Source organism: Zasmidium cellare (genome assembly GCF_010093935.1).
Source record: "Zasmidium cellare ATCC 36951 unplaced genomic scaffold M409scaffold_29, whole genome shotgun sequence".
NCBI classification, from domain to species: Eukaryota; Fungi; Ascomycota; class Dothideomycetes; order Mycosphaerellales; family Mycosphaerellaceae; genus Zasmidium; species Zasmidium cellare.
The window spans coordinates 307025-326457 of NW_022986973.1; the positions used below are offsets into that span (position 1 = coordinate 307025).

The 19433-nt window shown below is 54.7% G+C and overlaps 10 protein-coding genes across 10 annotated transcripts; 2 read left to right on the top strand and 8 right to left on the bottom strand.

The window, feature by feature from the left end:
* Positions 1-130: 130 nt before the first annotated feature.
* M409DRAFT_25937 (uncharacterized protein) lies at positions 131-748 on the bottom strand (the record flags this gene model as incomplete). The annotated part of the gene is made up of 1 exon (XM_033807887.1): positions 131-748. The coding sequence occupies one exon, from the start codon at positions 746-748 to the stop codon at positions 131-133; it is 618 nt and encodes a 205-aa protein (XP_033664642.1).
* Positions 749-1725: 977 nt separating this feature from the next.
* Positions 1726-4044, bottom strand: M409DRAFT_25938 (uncharacterized protein; the record flags this gene model as incomplete). The annotated part of the gene is made up of 1 exon (XM_033807888.1): positions 1726-4044. The coding sequence occupies one exon, from the start codon at positions 4042-4044 to the stop codon at positions 1726-1728; it is 2319 nt and encodes a 772-aa protein (XP_033664643.1).
* Positions 4045-4632: 588 nt separating this feature from the next.
* On the bottom strand, positions 4633-5316 carry M409DRAFT_68331 (uncharacterized protein; the record flags this gene model as incomplete). Its single annotated transcript, XM_033817787.1, has 3 exons — positions 4633-4738; positions 4793-5140; positions 5201-5316. 3 exons carry the CDS (start codon positions 5314-5316, stop codon positions 4633-4635), a joined length of 570 nt encoding a protein of 189 aa, XP_033664644.1.
* A 430-nt stretch (positions 5317-5746) lies between these two features.
* Positions 5747-7180, bottom strand: M409DRAFT_25940 (glycoside hydrolase family 43 protein; the record flags this gene model as incomplete). Its single annotated transcript, XM_033807889.1, has 2 exons — positions 5747-6428; positions 6477-7180. 2 exons carry the CDS (start codon positions 7178-7180, stop codon positions 5747-5749), a joined length of 1386 nt encoding a protein of 461 aa, XP_033664645.1.
* A 1246-nt stretch (positions 7181-8426) lies between these two features.
* M409DRAFT_68332 (uncharacterized protein) lies at positions 8427-9667 on the top strand (the record flags this gene model as incomplete). Its single annotated transcript, XM_033817788.1, has 3 exons — positions 8427-8602; positions 8659-9415; positions 9473-9667. The coding sequence occupies 3 exons, from the start codon at positions 8427-8429 to the stop codon at positions 9665-9667; spliced, it is 1128 nt and encodes a 375-aa protein (XP_033664646.1).
* Positions 9668-9778: 111 nt separating this feature from the next.
* M409DRAFT_68333 (uncharacterized protein) lies at positions 9779-11335 on the bottom strand (the record flags this gene model as incomplete). Its single annotated transcript, XM_033817789.1, has 3 exons — positions 9779-10075; positions 10155-10925; positions 10973-11335. The coding sequence occupies 3 exons, from the start codon at positions 11333-11335 to the stop codon at positions 9779-9781; spliced, it is 1431 nt and encodes a 476-aa protein (XP_033664647.1).
* Positions 11336-12057: 722 nt separating this feature from the next.
* Positions 12058-13825, bottom strand: M409DRAFT_25943 (uncharacterized protein; the record flags this gene model as incomplete). The annotated part of the gene is made up of 3 exons (XM_033807890.1): positions 12058-12798; positions 12855-13687; positions 13750-13825. The coding sequence occupies 3 exons, from the start codon at positions 13823-13825 to the stop codon at positions 12058-12060; spliced, it is 1650 nt and encodes a 549-aa protein (XP_033664648.1).
* Positions 13826-14728: 903 nt separating this feature from the next.
* On the bottom strand, positions 14729-16133 carry M409DRAFT_68334 (uncharacterized protein; the record flags this gene model as incomplete). The annotated part of the gene is made up of 5 exons (XM_033817790.1): positions 14729-15233; positions 15335-15504; positions 15564-15624; positions 15679-15806; positions 15861-16133. The coding sequence occupies 5 exons, from the start codon at positions 16131-16133 to the stop codon at positions 14729-14731; spliced, it is 1137 nt and encodes a 378-aa protein (XP_033664649.1).
* Positions 16134-17107: 974 nt separating this feature from the next.
* M409DRAFT_25945 (uncharacterized protein) lies at positions 17108-18235 on the top strand (the record flags this gene model as incomplete). Its single annotated transcript, XM_033807891.1, has 2 exons — positions 17108-17986; positions 18050-18235. The coding sequence occupies 2 exons, from the start codon at positions 17108-17110 to the stop codon at positions 18233-18235; spliced, it is 1065 nt and encodes a 354-aa protein (XP_033664650.1).
* Positions 18236-18421: 186 nt separating this feature from the next.
* M409DRAFT_25946 (uncharacterized protein) lies at positions 18422-19135 on the bottom strand (the record flags this gene model as incomplete). Its single annotated transcript, XM_033807892.1, has 1 exon — positions 18422-19135. The coding sequence occupies one exon, from the start codon at positions 19133-19135 to the stop codon at positions 18422-18424; it is 714 nt and encodes a 237-aa protein (XP_033664651.1).
* Between the last annotated feature and the right edge of the window lie 298 nt (positions 19136-19433).

Genomic DNA, 19433 nt, shown 5'->3' on the forward strand with positions numbered 1-19433 from the left:
CAGAAGACAAGGCAAGCTTGGTCCATATCTCTAATCCAATCCTCATACAAACAGACCCGCCCACTGCCCAACCCTCGACCCCAATCCATGTTCCAGCATCTCTCTCAAACCCCCCATATCACCCATCATCCTAACGATCAACCGACCTCCGCATCCAGTCCCTTAGACGCACCACCTGCCTCCACAGCTCCACCTTTCCCCCCGGCAGCTCCAAACACCCTTCCACGAACCGCCGCATATGCTCGACGGACTGCGGATGCACCTCCCAGAATGCCAAGTGCGGGCGAAAGGCCCGGTAGCGTTGCTGGACGAACACATGGGCTACGCAGTTAGGCTTCCAGGGTCTACACACCTCCCACGTGCGTGCTGCTGGTAACCAGCAGAAAGTGTAGAGTTTGCGGTCAGGAAGCATGCGGTGCACCGTGCCGCGGAGGGTCAAGTGGGTGAAGTTATCCAAGTGCCTGGTGCGGAGGTGGCTGAGGTCGTCGGCGCGTTCGAGATCTTGAATGAAGTATCGGGTCTGTTTGTAGTATCTCGTGCGGCTTTCTTGGTAGTATCCCTTCGTCTCGGTGTATGTTTGACGGCAGACGAGCGACAAGGTAGGGGCTGGAGGTGGCTCGGCGTGAAGGAGGTCGACGTCGCGGTCTATGTCGATGTGGTAGACGAGCTCGTAGATGTCATTGCGCAGCTCAGCTGGAAGACGAAAGAGATGGCATGTTGCCGCCTTGTCGACCGTTGTGTCCTCCATGGATGTCAAGCCGAATGATCAGTCGCGTTCGAGCGTCTTGATGTCTGGCGTATGAGTCAGTAAGATGCGTAGAATCGAGTTTGCCGAAATCAAACTTACGCGACTGTGACTGGCGTCAGCGCGCCGACGTGATATGTGACTCCTGTTCGCTGCAGTAGTGAGGCAAAACAACCGTATGGTGTCAAGCGCGCAGCGTCGATGTTCGAGCACTGTGGAGCTTGTAGTTAAACAATATAATCAATTTCAGTTCAATGTCATCACCACATCAGCCAGACTGGTGTGGGAGGGACATGAAGCTGATTGATTGAATAGAATGGCGCAGTCGGAAAGCGCATGACTTAACTATACTGACTACCAGGCAGCGAGTTCGAGTCGGCGAAAACAACACTTAAAAAGTAAAATCATTAAGTTGGTTTTTTCTCTAGAACTCTGAAATAGGGGTTCTAGTTCTTTTGCATTTTTTACGCCTCTTCAGAGCGTGGGTTCGAGTCTTGGACGCCGAGGAGATGGAGATGGAGTTGGAATTGAGTTGGGTTTGGGATGAACACGGATTGAATCTTCCTATTTTTGCTCCTCGAATTGCTTCGTGCAGGGGATTGAGGCAGCCGTGCCGAGTCAACTGCAAGTGGTCGTGCTTGTTGGAGTGATGTTATCAGAGTAATAAGTAGAATGTGCAGAGGGAAGTCAGGGCACTCATCTGGTAACGGGGTGAGTCATGTGCCACATGCTCTATCAAAAGCTCCTGCCAAGTGAAGCCGACCTGAAGAAAAGCAACGCCAAACAGATGGCTGAAGTAACGAGACAGAATGTTCATTTGAGCTTCACGCTCCTGCACTGCTCGATCTCAAGCGTACTAAACTACAAAGTGTCATCTCCTATCCTTCCGGGCAATCTTGTCTTGATCGCTGTTTGCCAAACGCCTCCTGAACGCCCATCCCATGCTTCATACGCCTGGTTTCAATGACCATAATAACGATTTACCGACGTCCAAGATAGGAGCGACCGAAGTCGTCGACCCAGTTGCCGCCGTTCAACCCCTGACTGCCAAGGTTGCGGACGTCCTTCTGTGCGGCACCGACCTTCTCCTGCAATGCCTGAGCACCCGTACCGATCGTCTGCAGCTGTGCCAAGTGTCGGTTGAGGATGCCAACGATCTGTCGCAGAGGATCGCCCTTGTCGCCATCATCACCCTTCTTCTCCGACAACTTGCCACTCGTCGAGTTGATCTCTTCCACCATATCGGTCAAGCTCGTGTTGAGCTCCCCAAGGCGAGAAGAGCAGTTCTCTGCCATCTTGTACGTCCGCTCACGCTCAGCATCGACGCCTCCGATACCATCCTCGCCAACACCCATGTTAGTCATCATCCGATCCACATCTGCCTCGTACTTATCAAGGAAGTGCTCGATTTCCGACTGTTGGTGCTCAACGTTCGTGAGTTGACGCTCCACCTCGCTGGTGTCGCGCTCGGCTTGGAAGCAGCGGCCGTACAGGTTGCTGATCTTCGTGCTGTTCTCCACAAGCTCACGATCCCATGCGCCGACACGCTTGGAGAGGTTCTGGAAGGTCTTTTGATGTTGGGAGAGGGAGGTAGACCACATTGTGAGGATCTCGTCCAGTGACTTGCGGGCGAGGCGGGAGCCACCTGGTGGAGCTGCACCCGCGGCGGACGCAGCACCTGCAGCGTTGGTTGAGTTGGCCGAGCCTGACGGAGCTGCAGCGGCTCCCGCATTCCCAGCAGCTGGTGTACCAGCAGTCTGGCCTGGAGTGGCAGCACTTGGACCAGCCGCAGGAGCGTTGCCGAAGAGGCTCGGCGCCTGCGCGCTGGTGTTGGCTGGCTGAGATGCAGAGGCGCCGAACAGACCACCGTCGGCAGATGAAGTCGTAGTAGGTTGTGTTGGCGCTGCTGCGCTGGAAGCGGACGCAGAAGTCGCAGCCGGCTGGGTTGAAGAGTTGAGGTTGGAGAACAAGCCTGGCGTAGCAGCGCTCGATTGGGCTTGTGAAGCGGGCGTCGTAGATGCGAAGAGGTTACTTGTACTCGGGGCAGAGGAGGCGGCGGTTGGCTTGTTGGCGAAAAGACCAGGGCCACCACCTGAAGCTGGCTGTGAAGACTGCCCGCCTCCTAAGCCGCCACCAAGCGAAGGGCCTGAAGTTGCGGGAGTGGATGAAGGGGTCGAGGCGCTGCTGGATTTATTCAGGTTGCTGAAGAGACCACCAGAGGGCGGCCGCTGTTGGTCGCCGCCATTGTTGAAGATGCTGCCGGGTCCGCCCATCGCGTTCGATGCGCCGGCACTGGCGGTGGTGTTTTGGTCTTTCTGGCCGAAGAGACTTGGGGCGGATGTGGTAGTCGTCGCACCAGCAGAGGCGCTGGTAGTGGTCTGAGTCTGATTCTGGCTGAAAAGGGATGGAGTGGAGGATGCGGAAGTGGTGCCGCCTAGCATTCCAGAGCCACCCGAAGTCGTGGTTGCATTCTTTGCGCCGAAGAGGCCTGATGCTTTGTTCTCCGCACCTGGAGTAGCTTGAGCTGCATTGTTCTGAGTGCCGAATAGACCACCTGGTTTCTGTCCAAAGGCCGAGCCGGATGATTGCGTCGATGTGTTTGCTCCGCCCAAAGCTCCACCAAACATGCTGCCTGACGTGCTGGCACTGGTAGTTGCAGCAGTATTGCCGCCGCTGCCAAACATACCTCCACCAGCAGAGCTGGCTGGCGGCGTCTGCGTAGTGCCGGCGCCGAAAAGCGGTTTGCTTTGTTGACCTTCGTCCTTCTTCTGCCCAAACAGGCCATTTCCACCTCCTGATGCCGGGGTATTACTGGCACTCGGTCCGAACTTGAAGCCACCTCCCGTGCTATTGCCTCCTGCACCGGCGCCGAAGAGCGGTCCACTGGTGTTTCCTTGACTACCAAAAAGGTTCTGTTGCTTGGGCTCGCCTGCGGGAGTAGTCGAGGCGCCTGCGCCTAAAGCACCACCAAACAGACCACCCGGCTTCTGGGCTTGAGGTGTGGTCTTGCCGCTGTTGTAATCTGCTGCTGCCTTGGTGAAGTCGATAGGGCCGCTGGTGGTTGGGGTGTTCTGGGCCTGGAAGAGGACGCTGTTCGGAGGAGCCATACTGGTGCTGCCGCTCGTGCTTGTGGGAGTCGATGCAGTGGGTGCGTTGCTTGTGCTGTTGTTCGATGTGGCTGCGCCGAAGATACTGCCAGTGCTTGGAGCTGTGGTACTGCCGCTGCCGAAGAGTGACGAGGAGGTTGTTGATGGGTTGAAGGTGAAGCCCGAAGGCTTACCATTATTATTGCCCGCCATGCTTGCAAACAGCTATTGTCGCCGGCGTTGACAATAGCGGGTGGGTGCGTTGCGGCGTTTGTATTGTCGCTGGGGTAGGGTTTGTACTGTCGAGGGCCCCGACAGTGGCTGCACGCGTTTCAAGTCGCGAAAGCTTCACTTGGGATTCTTGGCGGGAGCGGACTGCGGGCCGATCTGAGCTTAAAGTGGGAGCTGCACGTGAAGATCGAGCTTGAGGTGGGAGAAGAGTGCTGGATGGAAAGTGTGCGTGTTTTATGTGCGGAAGGCAAGTTACCAGTGACTACAAAACTTCTGAGTCGGCGCCTCTTCATTCACATGCAGCACAGAATCAGGTAGAACTTGAGAATCTTCACGCAAAATGATCGTTGTCATTCGATTCATGATCCAGCGTTAGGTACACCCAGGTACTCGTACAGTAGGCCGAATCTGCTCCGTAGATGCAGATCATACAGACCCAATTCATCCTTTTCAGCCATGATCTTCGCGCCATGCATGCAGAAAACAATCCGAACGCCCTTTCCATGCTTCTAGACGTAAGCGCATCAATCCCACCTTATGTACCAAGACTCCAGCCGTGTATGAAGCACCTTATACATCAAAATCGATGTCCTGGTGCCGTGCGGTGACCTTCTTCTTGAACTCGGCCTGGTCCCGATCCCACAGCATGGCCGCCTCGCCGTTGAGTGGTGATGCGCTGGACTCGATGTCAGTACCCGCATGGCCTTCTTGTAGCTTTCATTGCACTCACTTGTTGGGCTCGCCGAGCAAGCTCTGGATGCTGAGCAACACACTGTTGGTGTTCAAAGCCGCACTCCAAGCTCCTTCCTTGCCCTCGCCGCCGGGCTTCAAGATATCCAAGCATATCCGTCCGGAGAAATCGACGTTCGGATGGTAGATCGGGGTCTTGAAGAGGACTTCGGGAGGCGATATTGGGTAGGTAGGTGGGAAGGCGATGGTGAGCTTGAGGGAGAGGTTCTCGTATGGCGTGCCGCTGGGTCCTGACATGGTTGCGTTCCACTTGGTCATGTCTTGGGTAGGGAAGGCAGAGATGCCCGGAGTCGGTGAGGTCATGAGGGTCATGAGTTCGCTTTGAAGGCTGCATCGCATCCTCAATCAGTAGCTGTCCTTCGAGATTGTGAATTGAGAAGCAACAAACCGCTTGATAACATTGCCGTTGTTCGCTGGCCTCATGGCGCCGTTGCCGGCTTTGGCCTGGGTGACGGAGGGTGTCGAGTTCATGGTCGGATTGACTGCATCCAACCGGTTTGCCATGACTTCGAAGAGTCAAAAACTCGAAAGAAAGAGTCGTAGGGCCTGTTTGCGTGAATGAGATCACTCGGTTGCTGCGGTGGCCGTTGTCCCGGAGAAGTTGTTTGGGTTGGATGTCAATGAGTGTTTTGGCTAGTACGTGAACACTGCTGCAGTCGAGACTGGTATTTGCACACAAGAGATACAGCTTCTTTGTACAAATGTCGGAGAGGAGGAGTGTGAAAAGAGAAGTGTAGGTGGTAGGTCGCGAGATCGAAGGTGGGATGAGAAACGCTGCCTGCCCTAGCAACCGGATAAACAGTCGAGATCGGCTCGGACGCCACAGCGCGCCAGCCCTTCGACACCACTCGTTTCGCGACAGCGACGTCCTCTTTGAAACAACAATACTTCATGCAGAAGACAAGATAGCTTTTCCCATGTCTATAACAGCTGGCTATGCATCATACACCTGGACTCCATCCACCAAAAATTGCGTCCCATCGAAATTCAGCAGCTTCAAGACGACCTCGCTCCCTTCCGCCAACGTCAAAGGTATCGGCGCTTGTTGCGACATAGTCGTCGCTCTGGTCGTCTCCAACAGCGCCGTTCCATTGACTGCCTTGCCATCGACCGTCGCACCAATTTGCTTGAAAGCGTTCTTTGCGCCGGGATAAGTATAGACGATCTGAACGACTTTGTCCCCAGCGCTTCCATCCCACGTAAATGTGAAGTTCGAGCTCCCGGTCATGTTGGTTGCCTTGCCGCCGGTACAGCCGTCGTCGCACGAATCGAGATACTCTTCGGCGGTGGTAGAATTGGCCGCTGTGATGGTCGTGTAGGGTAAATCAGCCCAAGTCCCAGCTTCAACGTCCAGCGTCCAGCCACCGGTCTTATGGAGGGAGAGCGCAGATCCGTTGTAGAGAACGGGATAGAAAGCATAGGTCGAGGAGCCAAGCTCATTTCCAGACCAGTGGTCGCCGAGATATAGATAGAAGGTGTCCTCCGTGCCATTGATGGTAATGTCATAAGCGTTTTGCGTCAAGTAGGAGTAAGCTCCCGCAGGAGCCAAAAGCGTCTTGTCAGACCAGGGACCCGCCATGCTGGAGGAAACGTGGTAGCCGTTATCGGTGGGAGTCCTATTCACAATAAGCTCAGATACCGAATGAGTGATGGAGAAAACTTACCATCCATCTTGTGGAGAGAAAAGCAGATAATACTGTCCATCGATCTTGAACACGCCAGGCGCCTCTTGATACACGCCCTGGAAGGTGTACTGCGTCTCATTTACATTATAGTAGTCCTCGTCTAGAGATGCAATGCTGAAGTCCGCGTTGTTATTGGTTGCATAGATGAGATATGCTGTTCCAGTATCAGGATCCTTGTATATTGTCATATCGCGAGAGTCGTTGCCAAATGGTTTGAAGTTGCCCTTCCAGTCATACTGGCCATCGATCGTCTTGCTAGTAGCAACGCCCACTTGAGCATCACCGTAGTTGGAGCTGTCTCCATGGAACCACATCACATATTCTGAGTTCTTGTCGTTGTAAAGCACCTTGGGCCGTTCCACGATACGAGAGTCCGAGATATTTGTGTCAGCGATGGGCTTCAAGACATGGCCTTGGTATTCCCATGCTGAGAAGTCGCTCGACTTGTAGCATGAGACGCCGATGAAGGTTCCGCCAGTGGTCTCTCCTGTTTTGTCCTCGCCGAACCAGTACCACGAGCCATCGCCGTCTTGCGCCTGGATGATGTTGCCGCCGTGTGCCTGGATTAAGTTTCCATCGGTGTCGGTCATATTAATAAGAGGGAAGAAAGTGGCGGCATGAACGGCTTGGCCGAATAATGATGCCAAAGACAAAAGCCCGAAGGCCTTGATCGTGGCCTGCATGTTTAGTGGCGGAACAGGAGAGTACGAAGAGCCGTAAAGGTCGTGATAATGAGCAGGATCGAGACAGCAATACCTTTCTTAAGAATGAAGTGTCATCCAATGCATTCATCCACTTCCCGAGCTCAGTCGTGGAGCGTGTCGTAGTCTCGTGAGTATCTCCAAAGAATACGAAGAATGTAGAGGATCGACATTTTTCCGTCTGCGCAGTCTGCGTGACGTTGCTTGGGAAGATGGAGAAGCGTGTGGAGGCTGAGTCCTCCAAAGTCAATCGGCACTTCTTGCACCGGCTCGAATACTCGGCCCAAGATCTTCCTATTCGAATATATGGGAGAGGCCGCGGAAGGCTGCTTGCGATATGATCGGGTCGTAGTGGAGGCAATGGCGAGTTTACATAGAGCATCTTGGACTCGTGTTACGTGTACTCAGGGTGACCACGCCGAAGAGACTGGAAAAAGCATATCCAAGACGTCAGTGGCCGGTTCCAGAGGTCTCTGCATTGTTTCCAGCATGCGCGTCGGCCAGATGTGTTCGATTGAGAGCCGATTGAGGACGCCGAGGAAGATGGGGTTGAGGGAGAGAAGAAGAAGGCGGGAGATGAGGTCGACATTCTGCGAGAGCACGGACTCCAACGGCTGTCACACCGCATCGGCATGCATTGATACTGTAAGTAGGTGCTTCCTCTCTATTTCTTCACAACTCCTGTACATCCTCTTTGGTCTGTGTATTGATCATGCTGGAACTTATTACGCACTCCCGCACGCATCCAAGCAGTTGGCTGGGAAGCCGGTCAGCGGTGGATGACTGGCCGTGATGGAGACAGGCGGGAAACCTCGCCTTCTTCACGATATCTGTGGGCATGGCATCGCCTACCTATCTAAAATCGCCCTACCGTACAAGCCTCCGCATGGGCGGCCACAGGCCATAGCACGACATGCTCCCCGATACCCTCATCGCCATGCGTCAACCTGCCCAGCTGGTCTTTCCGGCAGTCGGAAACGCCGCATCGAGCTCTGCCGAAGAGCAGCGAGCTCAATCGTGAGGAGGTCTATCATTCTGACGGTACCCAAGTCCGCAACACGCGTCTCAACGAGCGGGTCTAGATTCTGCGAAGAGAAGTTTTCATTTGCGTTGACTCTTTCTATCCTCAAGACTTCACTTCAGGAGACATCTTTCTTATTCTCGTCCTTCTCGAGCTAATCTCCCAGAATCGCCACATCCGTTCATCCAGAACCAGAAAGACATCACCATGGGCCAAGAACAACACACCAACGGCACGAATGGCGTGGCCAAATTTCACCCGGACAAACCCAACCCAGCCCTGTTCACAAACGAAAAGCGCGAGATCTTCATGGGCACATCCCCAGAGCTCAACCCCGGACCCTCAGACTGCGTAGTACGAATGAGATGCAACGGCATCTGCGGGTACGAACAACGTCGACGACATGAGAGCAAAGTCACCCCGACTGACCTCTTCCCAGCTCCGACGTCCACTTCTGGCACACGGGACGAATCGGCCCTCTCATCGTCGAACACGACCACTGCCTAGGCCACGAGGGCGCCGGGACTGTAGTCTGGAAAGGCGCTGAAGTCACCCACCTCCACGTCGGCGACAACGTCGCCGTGGAACCCGGCGTGCCATGCGGGACTTGCTTCCAATGCTCCAGCGGCAACTACAACCTCTGCGCCGACGTCAAGTTCTCCGGCGTCCCGCCACACGCAGGGTCGATTCGAAGGTTCCACGTCCATCCCGCCACATGGCTGCACAAACTGCCGCAAGGCTTCTCCTTCTCAGACGGCGCCCTGCTGGAACCACTGAGCGTCGTCCTGCACGGCTTCGAGCGCAGCCCCATCAAACTCGGCGAAGCAACCGTCATCTGCGGCGCCGGCCCCATAGGCATGTGCGCACTCGCCGTCGCGAAAGCTTCCGGAGCCGCGCCGATCCTCGTGACGGATCTGGATCCAGGGAGGTTGAAATTCGCGAAGAACTGGGTGCCCAACTGCGTGACGTACCAGATCGACACGAAGAAGAACTACCAGGACAACGCCGCGGATATTCTGAGGACGCTGCAGGAAGCTGGTGGCGATCAGCCGAGAGTCGTGTATGAGTGCACTGGCGTCCAGAGCAGTGTTGCCACGGCTTGCTATCTTCCACGACCGGCTGGTGAGATGATGGTCATTGGCGTTGGGAAGCCGATGATGAATGAGATTCCGTTTATGCATATCTCGTTGGCGGAGGTGAGGTCATACACGCCCAATTCCTAGATCAGTGATGATTGACAGATGCGCTTCTAGGTCGACCTCAAATTCATTAACCGCTCCCATCACTCATGGCCGATGGCTATCCGACTGCTCCAGCACAAAGTCATCGATCTCCAACCCCTTATAACCCACCGCTTCAAGCTCGAAGAAGCCGACAAAGCTCTTGAAGCATCAGCGGATCGAAACTCAGGCTCGATAAAGATCCATATCGAGGATCTGGAGCCATGAGATAGCTGTAATCACGGTCGAAGCCAATGTACAGTAGCGAAAAAGTAATGAAGCCGGAGCAGCACGGAGGGATATCGTTCATTCAATCATCAGTAGTCCTGATCTAGAAATCTAAGCCAACGCACCCATAGGATCCCACAACGGCAGCACCTTAGGCTTCTGCTTCAGCACATCTCTCACGTCCTTGTGCACCACGCTCGGATCAACCACAGCCTGGTAGACGAACTCATTCATCCACTTATCAGACATGACAAAGTAGCCGTCTGTACCAGCGGAGTCTGACCACGAGTTCTCGACTCGCCATCTCACGGGCTTGTTGTCCTCGTCGAGATGCACAGCCGTGAGGACCATGGCATGCGTCATTTGAGACTCTCCGGTCAACAGTCTCTGTGCCTTGGTGAGGCCAAGCTTGATGTTGAAGCCCCAGTTCGTAGTCGATGAGGTCCGTGTCCATAATGCCCTTGCCGGAATCTGAGAATTTGCCGACGTCTGAGCCGAAGAAGATTGGGAGGCCCTTCTTCAGCATCGCAACGCAGGCGTCTTTGAGAACACTCTTATCAACGTTGACGTACGTGACCGGTCGACCGTCCCAGACGTTGCCCAAGTTATTCACAGTCAGAAGGCGCTGATAGTCGTTCCTTGGGTCATTGACGAGACAGATGAACTTCTTGACGTGCGTCGTGTCGGCGAACTCGATTGGTGTCAAGGAGACCGTCTTGAAGTTGTTGCTGCTGTCGTAGAACTGCCAGGTGAACTTCTTGTCTGCGGATGGAGGTGGACCCAGGCAGAGAGTAAGGACTCGCACGATGTCCTGCATCATGGACTCCTTGGTCTTTACAATCTCCTCTGAAGACGCTGACTTGGCCTTGAGTGCTCTGAGCTTCAGACCGTCTTCCCTCAGTGTCCTCGTGAGAATGCTGTCCATGACCGAGCTGTTCTGGGCATTCCAAGAGTCGGGGTATAGAGTCTGAGGAACAATGCCGTACTTCGAAACCAGGTTGACAATCATATCCCACTGGCCACCATCGCCGACTGGGCTCGCCATGAGAGCGCCGATCAGCCTGCTGTCCACGTCTTCATCCACAGTATCCAAGATCGACTCCAAGAAGTAATTGGCCTTCTCGACCTTGTCGAAGAAGAAAAGATATGCCTGGCTCAATTCAAAGCTCTTGATGTTGTACTTTTGCATGATGGCAATTCTGAAGACGTTGCATGCCGCAAAGATCCAGCAGCGTCCCGAGCTGCGTTGGTTGGTGACCTAGCTGTGTCAGATACGTATCAAGACGAATAGAACGCTCTGCTTACCGGCGAACCCTCATGAGGGATCTTCAAATTAAAGAACTGGGTATCTCTAATCACAGAAGACGGCTTCTCAAGCACAGCGGCAGGGTTGTTCGAGCTCAACGCGGATAGACCCAGTCTATTCTTCGAGTCCTTGAGCAGTTGACGCACGTATTGCTCAGTGCCAGCTGCGTCCACATGTTCGCTGTTGTCGGAGGGGAAGATTACACGCTCGGTCGGCTTGGTCTCAGCATGGTCAATCTTGAGGGCATCGAACTTCTCATCGAACGTCGTGACGGGAGCTTGCTCGCGGGGCATACGGCGTTCTCGGCGGGAGATGGAGCGAGTTGGTGGGGGAGGTTGGGGAACTGATTCGGAGTTGCCCATGTTGACGGAATGGTGAAGAGGTCAAGTTGTGGAAGTGTGTTAACGCAGGAGACGCCGTGGAAGGAAGAAGACGGGTGGTCATACGACTGCGCGCATGTGAGTCCTCGTGCCATCAAGGTACAGAGCTTGGACCATCACTGATAACGAGCTCGAGCTCGAGATGAATCCTCCCGAATGCCGGACCGTGGATCGTCCTTAGACATCACCTCACGACAAGAAAATGCATTTAGAAGCGAACACGCATCACATCACCGCGAATTGCTCAGGCGTTTACTCATTCCACTTCGAGCGGAATGAAGAGTGAGCGGAGGTAGGATGTCACCTGTAAGGGCGAGAAGAGAGAGCAGGAGGCACGCCAAAACCTAAGACCAATCGTATTATCGCACATCTATGTGCGCCGTAGCAAGTGCAGTATCCTTTCCAGCCTTCTGGCTCGCATCATCATCAGTAGTAGTCAAGTACGACAGTGTCGCAAGCATCATCATCATCCGTGTCCATAATCCCAAACGCCAAAGCAAAAGCCAACCGCCAACCCAACCCAAGTCCAAAACAAAGAAAAGAAAGAAACGGCAGCCGAGATCGCAGACGCACTGCAAGACTGGGCAGAGCTCCAGGTTTCCCCGGCCCTTACCCAAGTCCCGCCGTCATGGAACTTAAGCCGGCCCACTGTGTTTCCATAGCGAGCTCCTGCTATCCGTTCGAGACATGCGTCGCGGTACCTCTCACCACTCGACAAGGTTCAGCCCACGCTTCCAACCCTCGAAGCCATAGGCGAATTTCTTGCCGAGGAAGTCGGCCATGTCGCTCTGCGACTCGTCTGCTGGTCGCTCGCCCACGCTTGGGAAGGCCCATTCGTCGGTGACGGTGACCTCGGTGGGCTGCTCAGCTGGCGGCTGCTCACCCACGGAGGGGAAGGTCCAGTTGTTGGCGGGAGGAGAGGTCTCGGCCAAGACATTGCGCGCAGGCTGCTTGCCACTGTCCTTCTGCGTCTCTGCTTGTGGTATCTCGAACAGGTTGCCGACCATCTCGACGTCTTCATCGACCTCCAGCTCTCCGTCCGAGTCGATTTCTGGCACGGCGAAGGTGCCTGGGCGGTCGCCTGGGCGACGATGTGGTATCTCGGCGATTTCATCGACCTTGACGCGCTTCACTGGGCGCATGTAAAACTCCTCCATCTCTTCATCTTGTTGGATTTCAAAAATCGGACGCTTTCTGCCCAAGAGGAAGTCGAACTTGCCGGGTCTCGTGTCGATCCTACGCGGACGCGGGGTTGTGTCCCATACTCGTGCTGGGGTCTGGTCGCGCGCGTTTGCTTGGAGTCTCTGCTGTTGCTTGACGGTTTGGATAGAGCGTCGGGAGCGTGGAGTCTCCACGTTGAGAGGAGCGGGAGTGTCGAGAGGAGCGGGAGTGTTGAGTGAGGTACGGTTGAGTGTGTTTGGGGCTGGAGTGCCGCGAATGCTGGCCTGAGATGTTTGTTAGCTTTGGAATCAGTAAAAATATGAGTCGTTGCAGCGCTTACCTCTGATTCCTCCGTGTGTTCTGAGATGGTGTCAAGCATGCTGCCAGGTACGGCGTAGTTGCTGTGAGGGGTGTGGGTGCGAGGGGGAGGTGTCGCGTTTGCCCGACGAGGGAGTTTCGCCTTTGGCGTAGATGTGGTGTGTGTGCGTGGTGCCTTTGTTGCTGGCGCAGTCACTTCTGGCTCGTGCTCTGATGCTGGCCGCTTTCGATTGGCAGGGAGTTCGCCGAGACTCTGCTGCGGCTGTGGGTTTGTGCTGCTCTTGGCAGGTGATGATGAGGGCTCGGAGAGCAAATTGCGGAGAGGGTTCCACAAGCGGCCGAGCAAGGAAGAGCGTGTGTGTGACTGGATGGATAACTGGGTGGATGACTGGGTGTTTGTCGACGTTGCTTCTTGCTTGTCGGTGTTTGTGGTGTCTGAGACCTCGGCCGGCCTGTCCATCTCCTTCGGGGATGGTTCCGGCTCTGGCTCGGGAGGAGAGTCGTCGTGCATGCTGGTGGCGGGGTCGGCGGAGGAGGCGGCGCGGTGGGCGTCGGCAGCTTTGAGCCGCTGGATGCGGAGCTGGTCGGCGCGCATTGCTGGCTCGACGTGTCGCGAGCGGTCGCGCTCTTGCGTCACGCGCTTGAGGTCGTCGTTGAGGTGTGCAGCACGCTCCTGCTCGCCCTCCAGCTGCTTGCCGCGCTCGATGTATCGGTCGCGGAGGGCCGCGACAACTTCTTTCAAATTGTCCTTCGTCAGCTTGTCGAGGACAGAGAGACCCGTCAGAGTGGTGATGCGGTCGACGACGTCGCCGCAGACGAACGGCTTCTTCGCCGTCTTCGTCGCCGCCTTCCGGTCTGGGGACGTCAATAACTAAGGAACCAATGGGGAGGGGAATAGAGAATGTTGGACAACAAACCGATGGGGGTCTTGGTGTCGGCCGGAACCGACGAGGCGCGTTGGCCCGCGATGCGGGTGCTCCTTCTCTCCACCATGGTGGTGGTTGCTGCTGCTGCTGTTGATGTTGGGGTGGTGGGTTGTTGTTGCCAAAATATTAAAAACAGCTTGCAGCGGTGGTTGTAGAAGGAAGGAAGGACGGAAGCTCGCATCTCAAAGAAAGCTCGTTTCACAGGAGCGCGGGAGTCCGTGCGCTAGCTGCGGGACGAGCCGCGTTATAGGAATTGCGCATGTACTGTGAAATACGCAGCAGCGACTTCCCGACCTCACCTACTGCCTCACTTCCGAGTTCACTTACTATTTCACTCCAAGTTTCACTGCTTGCTTTATTCCTAAGCTCACTCCCTTCTTCAGTTCTCAAATCACTTCCACCTTCACTTTGAAATTCACTGCCGACTTCGTTCCTCAGCTTACTCCCAGGTTCAGTTCCCAGCTCACTGCTAGTTTGACTCCGAATTTCACTGCAACCTTCAATCCTAGGCTCACTTCTATCGCAGTTCTCAGCTCATTCCAAGTTTACTGCAAATCTCAGTCTGCTCTATTCCCAGGCTCACTCCTATTTTCATAAGAGCTTACTCGTATCTTCAATTCGAAATCACTTTCGTCTCTGACTGCAAGTTTCCCCTGATCAGTATACACCTAGCGCTTTCGCTTGATCTGTGTCAGCTCTTCTACTCATTACGCTACGGCAGTCCTCAAATGGTGGCGAGGCTTTCGCGTGGTCAGTGGCAAGTTCGTTTCCCCAACTCGCGAGGCACAATCTGAATAAGCCACATAAGCTGCACGAAAGTCTTGGGCGTTCATCATTGATGTCAGCTTTCACTCCTGCAGAGTCACGACTTCAGAAGCCGATATAATCATGGCTCTTGTTTGAGAGAATTAGGTTGATACTGATACTGAAAGCCTCGACTATACACGGAACCGCTAAATTCAACTCTTCTTCAAACAGACGCATACACCGCCGACTCGCAAGCCACCCATTGCCCAAGAATGTTCGGGTCGAGGAACGGCATGATCTGGCTCGCAATCATGCCAGCGACTCCTTTCTCTCGGTCACACCACCAAAACAGATTCGCGATCCCAGCCCACCATGCAGTGTTTCTGCCTCGGCCAGTCGCTCCAGGCTCTTGCGTCAACATGAAGCTCAGTCCCCAGCCTTGCGGTGGATTGCCCTCCTGTGGATACAGCTCTGGAGTGGGATTCGTATGCTCTCTCTTTGCGTCGGGTATCCCCTGGCGAGCAAAGTCAGGCATGTCTGAGACTTGATTCTCCCACATCATGTTAACCGTGTCTCCCTGCAGGATACGCTCTCCGGTAATGGGGCTCTTTCCATCGTTGAGCAAAGCCGCCAAGATCTGGACGTACTCAGCCGGCTTCGCGAAACATCCAGCGCCACCGCTATGGAACAAGCGTTCCCGGTCTTCGCGAGTCTCCGCGAGGATGGCTCTCGGTAGATGTGGTCTCGCTCTTCGCTCTTCTTGGATGGATCGCTCGGCCAGCGCTGGTGCATGAAAGCCAGCTGGCGCTTCATCTCCGCAGTTGGGAACATGTTGACGGCCTTGAGTCCCAGCGGCTCCATAATGTTGTTCTGGATCCAATCGTTCAGACGAACGCCAGTAGCTCGCTCCAGAACGATGCCAGCCCAGTCGATACCCGTCCCATATTCCCAACCTTCTCCTGGCTGTTTAACCAGCGGCATTCGCAGGACGTCTCGGATCTATTTCTCGGAGATCAGCGCTCGATTATGCTCAGACTTTCGGAGAGCCGAAGACTCACATCAGCATGAAACACATCATATCCGACCGGTCGACCATACTCGCGGAGCTTCTCATTGAAGCTGCAATCTCATCAGCTTCTGGAGTGATATGAAATTCGACGCTCCTGCACTCACAACTCATATCCAAACCCAGAGGTATGTGACAGGAGCATACGTAACGTAATATCTCTCTTGCGATCTTCAAGAGTCCCATCATCCCGAAGGACGTTCTTCTGGTTGAGCTCAGGGCACAAATAATGCACCTATTCATGCGATCAACTTTGCGGTCAACATGGCGAGATCTAGCCACGACATACCTGCTGAGCATCGTCCAACCTCAACTGCCCCTGTTCCACGGCTTGCATGCAGGCGATTGTGCAGATCAACTTCGTACAGGAAGCGATCCAGAACACGGTATCCATGGTCATTGGCTCGTCTCTGTTCAGGCCTCGCTTGCCAGACGGACATGCACAGATCTGGTCGCCATTCTTATCGACTGCTACGAGGACTATACCAGCGATGCCAGTGGAAGGGTCTTTCGTGACACTGTCCAGCGATTGCTGGACTGCTTTCTGCGCTTTCGAGTTCATGGCGACGGTGAGTGGAGTTCTCCAAATGAACTGCGTTTCACGTCTGCTCTGGAAAGTACTCTTCTTATAACTCCCTCAACCTCAAAGCGGAGTCGCAGCCAGCTTTGGGCATTCATTTCGAATTGGTAGGATGGAACAAGGGTTGGCCAACTTGGCTGTGAGCTACCCCTGGCCAAACCACCAGCAGACTTGCGGAGAAGTACATATGTCGACTCGGACAGAGGGCATGTCACCTGCTTTGGTCCGCCTATGCGGTCAGGTACGTACTCGATTCGTTCAGTTCTCTTGTGTCTTCCAGTATTGGGTACGACTCTCACGAAACAGGAAGTACGGGCATGGACGTGAACCATCGTGTAGGCCTTCACTTCTCTCGGCTTCCCGAGAATGCCATTTTCTGGACAACTTACACCCGTCACTTACTCACGCCGCATGTGAGGGTGCTTGATGTCGCTCGACGTGATTGAAAGTTGTAGTGGTATCAACCCAGCACCAATATTGCAAGGATCGTTCATCAAGGTAGTCAAGTCTGGACAGCCTTGCCCAAAGCAGCCTTGTTGATATACTTCACATCTCCAGCAACGAACAACGAATTCGTCGCCACTGACAGTCTTTGACAGATGCCGTCTCTCGCCCAGCTACCCAGTCCATTGTCAGCTTTGTCGGGCTCATTCCTCGCAACCATGATGCTCCTTCAGACTGCTGACAGCGGGGCGGGTCACGTCAGAAACACCTCGGTCGGAGATGTAGTGTCATGCGAGTCGCACTTTCTACCTCTCATAGCCAATACTGCGAACTTGATCGTAATCAAGTCGAATCCGACGACCACTTGATAGCAGCGTGGAGTCGGTGTGCTGTTCTATTTCGGCAAACGATTGATTACCTATCCAAGTGATCGTCGTCGAGGTCACATCCTCCAGCTCCATTCGTCAGCACCAGAAAAAAAAGACCTCAATAAGAACTTCGGGGTCCTCACAATGCCAGAAGGCAAAGACCGCACGCTCGTGCAAAAGGCTTCGGAAAGAGTCTCAGCCGTCAAAGACACCATGCTGGGCCAGCCTCACTTCGACTTCCCGGCCTTCGACCAACTCATCAAGGTCGAAGGCCAGCCGCAAGGATGCACGTGGGGCTTCTTCGACAAGAACGGCGTCAAAGACCAAGTCGGCACCATCAACCTCCTCACGCCCGACGTCGTCAAGCAAGCCGCGCAGGAGATCCGGACGGGCCAGCACGTCCAGCTGGACTGGTGTCTGTCCGACAATGTGGAGTTCCCGGGTTTCGGGCGACGGAAGTTCGAGCAGAAGGTTATTGATTTTAGGACTTTGACGGGTGGGAAGCAGGCCGTGTTGGATGATGAGCTGCATTTCAATACGCAGGGTGGTTCGCAGTGGGATAGTTTGAAACATTGCGCTCATCAGAAGACGCAGATGCATTATAATGGTCTGAGCCATGATGATGCGCTCGCGTCCGATACGAACGGCATCCACAACTGGTGCGAGCGAGGCGGTATCGTCGGTCGAGGCGTGCTGGTAGACTGGCTGAGCTGGTACGAGAAGAAGCACGGGAATCCCCCTTCTCCCGTGTCAACACACGCGATCACCATCGCCGAGATCGAGGAGGTCCTGAAGTGGCAGGGTACGACTCTGAGGCCTGCGGATATCTTGCTCGTCCGAAGCGGGTATACGAAGTGGCACAACTATGCCAATTCTGCGGAACGCAAAGCCGGAACGCAGGACCACGATAATGCCATCGGTGTGGAGGCTAACGAGGCGAGCGTGAGGTGGTTCTACGAGCATCATTTCGCGGCTGTGGCGGGCGATACGATTGCGTTTGAGTCGTGGCCGCCGAATATGGAGGTGAGTTGGACGTGATCTATTGCGTTTGTCAGTGGATATAGCTAACGTTGGTGATGGGTATAGTCTGGATGGACGCTACACGAGTGGCTGCTCGCGCAATTTGGGACGCCGATTGGGGAATTGTGGAATCTCGAGGAGCTGAGTAAGGTTTGTGAGAAGGAGAGGAAGTGGACTTTCTTCTTGACGTCGGCGCCGTTGCATGTCAGAGGCGGTGTTGGCTCGCCTCCGGGTGTTATCGCTATTTTCTAAAAGTACATATTCGGCAGTCAGAAATATCATTCGAGATATCACGAGGATCCTGTGTCATTGTCCAAGATAAGAGAAGCAGGCTTGCCAGGTCACTCAATCCGTCCAAGTCCATGAAGCTTCTTTGGCTGAGGACCTATCCAAGCCATCCCTGTCATCAACCATACGTCGTACTAAAGCTCCACTCCATCAAAATCCCTGCCTCTTGATCTTCGCCCCCATCTGCTCATGCTTCTTCTTATCCGCCGCGAACTTGCGCCTCAACTGGAGAATAGCCAGCTCAGCCTTCATCTTGATCTCCTGAATCTGCATCTCCAGCTCCTCTTCATCCATCATCGGCTTCAACTCGGTCGCAGCAGCTGGCGTGATCGTGTCTTGTCCACTCGAACGCTGACGCTTCGCAGCACGCTCCTCGCGCTGAGCGCGGCTGTCTGCGTCGGGGTCATACTCCTCGTCGTCGTCCTGGTCATCGTCAACCTGCTTACGCTTGCCGTTAAGACTGATCGTGACCGGAAGCGAGTCTTTCGCATCCTTCTCCGGCAAAGCAGTAGGAGGAGGCGGCGGCCGCGCCTTTCTAACCGGCTCAGGGATCTTCTTCGCAAGATCAGGGAAATCGCTGCGGACAGTAAAGATGAGGTCCTCCTTGCTGATACCGCCGTCCATGGCATCCTTCGCCTTCGTGATGCGCTCGAGGAGCGTCTGCTGGTTCTTCAGGAGGGTTTGCCACTCTGGGTGATCGGGCTCGTGGACTGTCTTGGGTTGGTAGGGGCCAGAGATGGCGTTGAAGCGGCCTTGCATGACGCTGCTGGCGATCTCCTTGATGCGTCGGCGAAGATTGTTGCGCTGGGCTTGGGCCTTCTGCTCGTTCTGCTGAGGTGGGGCTGTGGGCGGGTCGGTCGCCATGGTTGCTGTTGACGAGCGAGAGGGCTCGAGAGTGGTATCGGTGTTGGTGGGATGAGGTTTCGTTGCGGGTTGACGAGTCGAAAAGTGAACTGACGATAAAGTTGTTGTCGTTAGAACATTGAAGAAGACGGCAAGAAGTCAAGTTGAAGCCTAGCATCACTTTCACGTGTGAATGTGTGAAGGTGAAGAGGCCAGCGTATGGCAGCATGTGGCAGCATGTGGTATTTGTTGGCGCATGCAAAGTGAAACAGGGCACAAGCCGAACGCCATATAACCTGTCTCATAAGTTTCGCTGCCG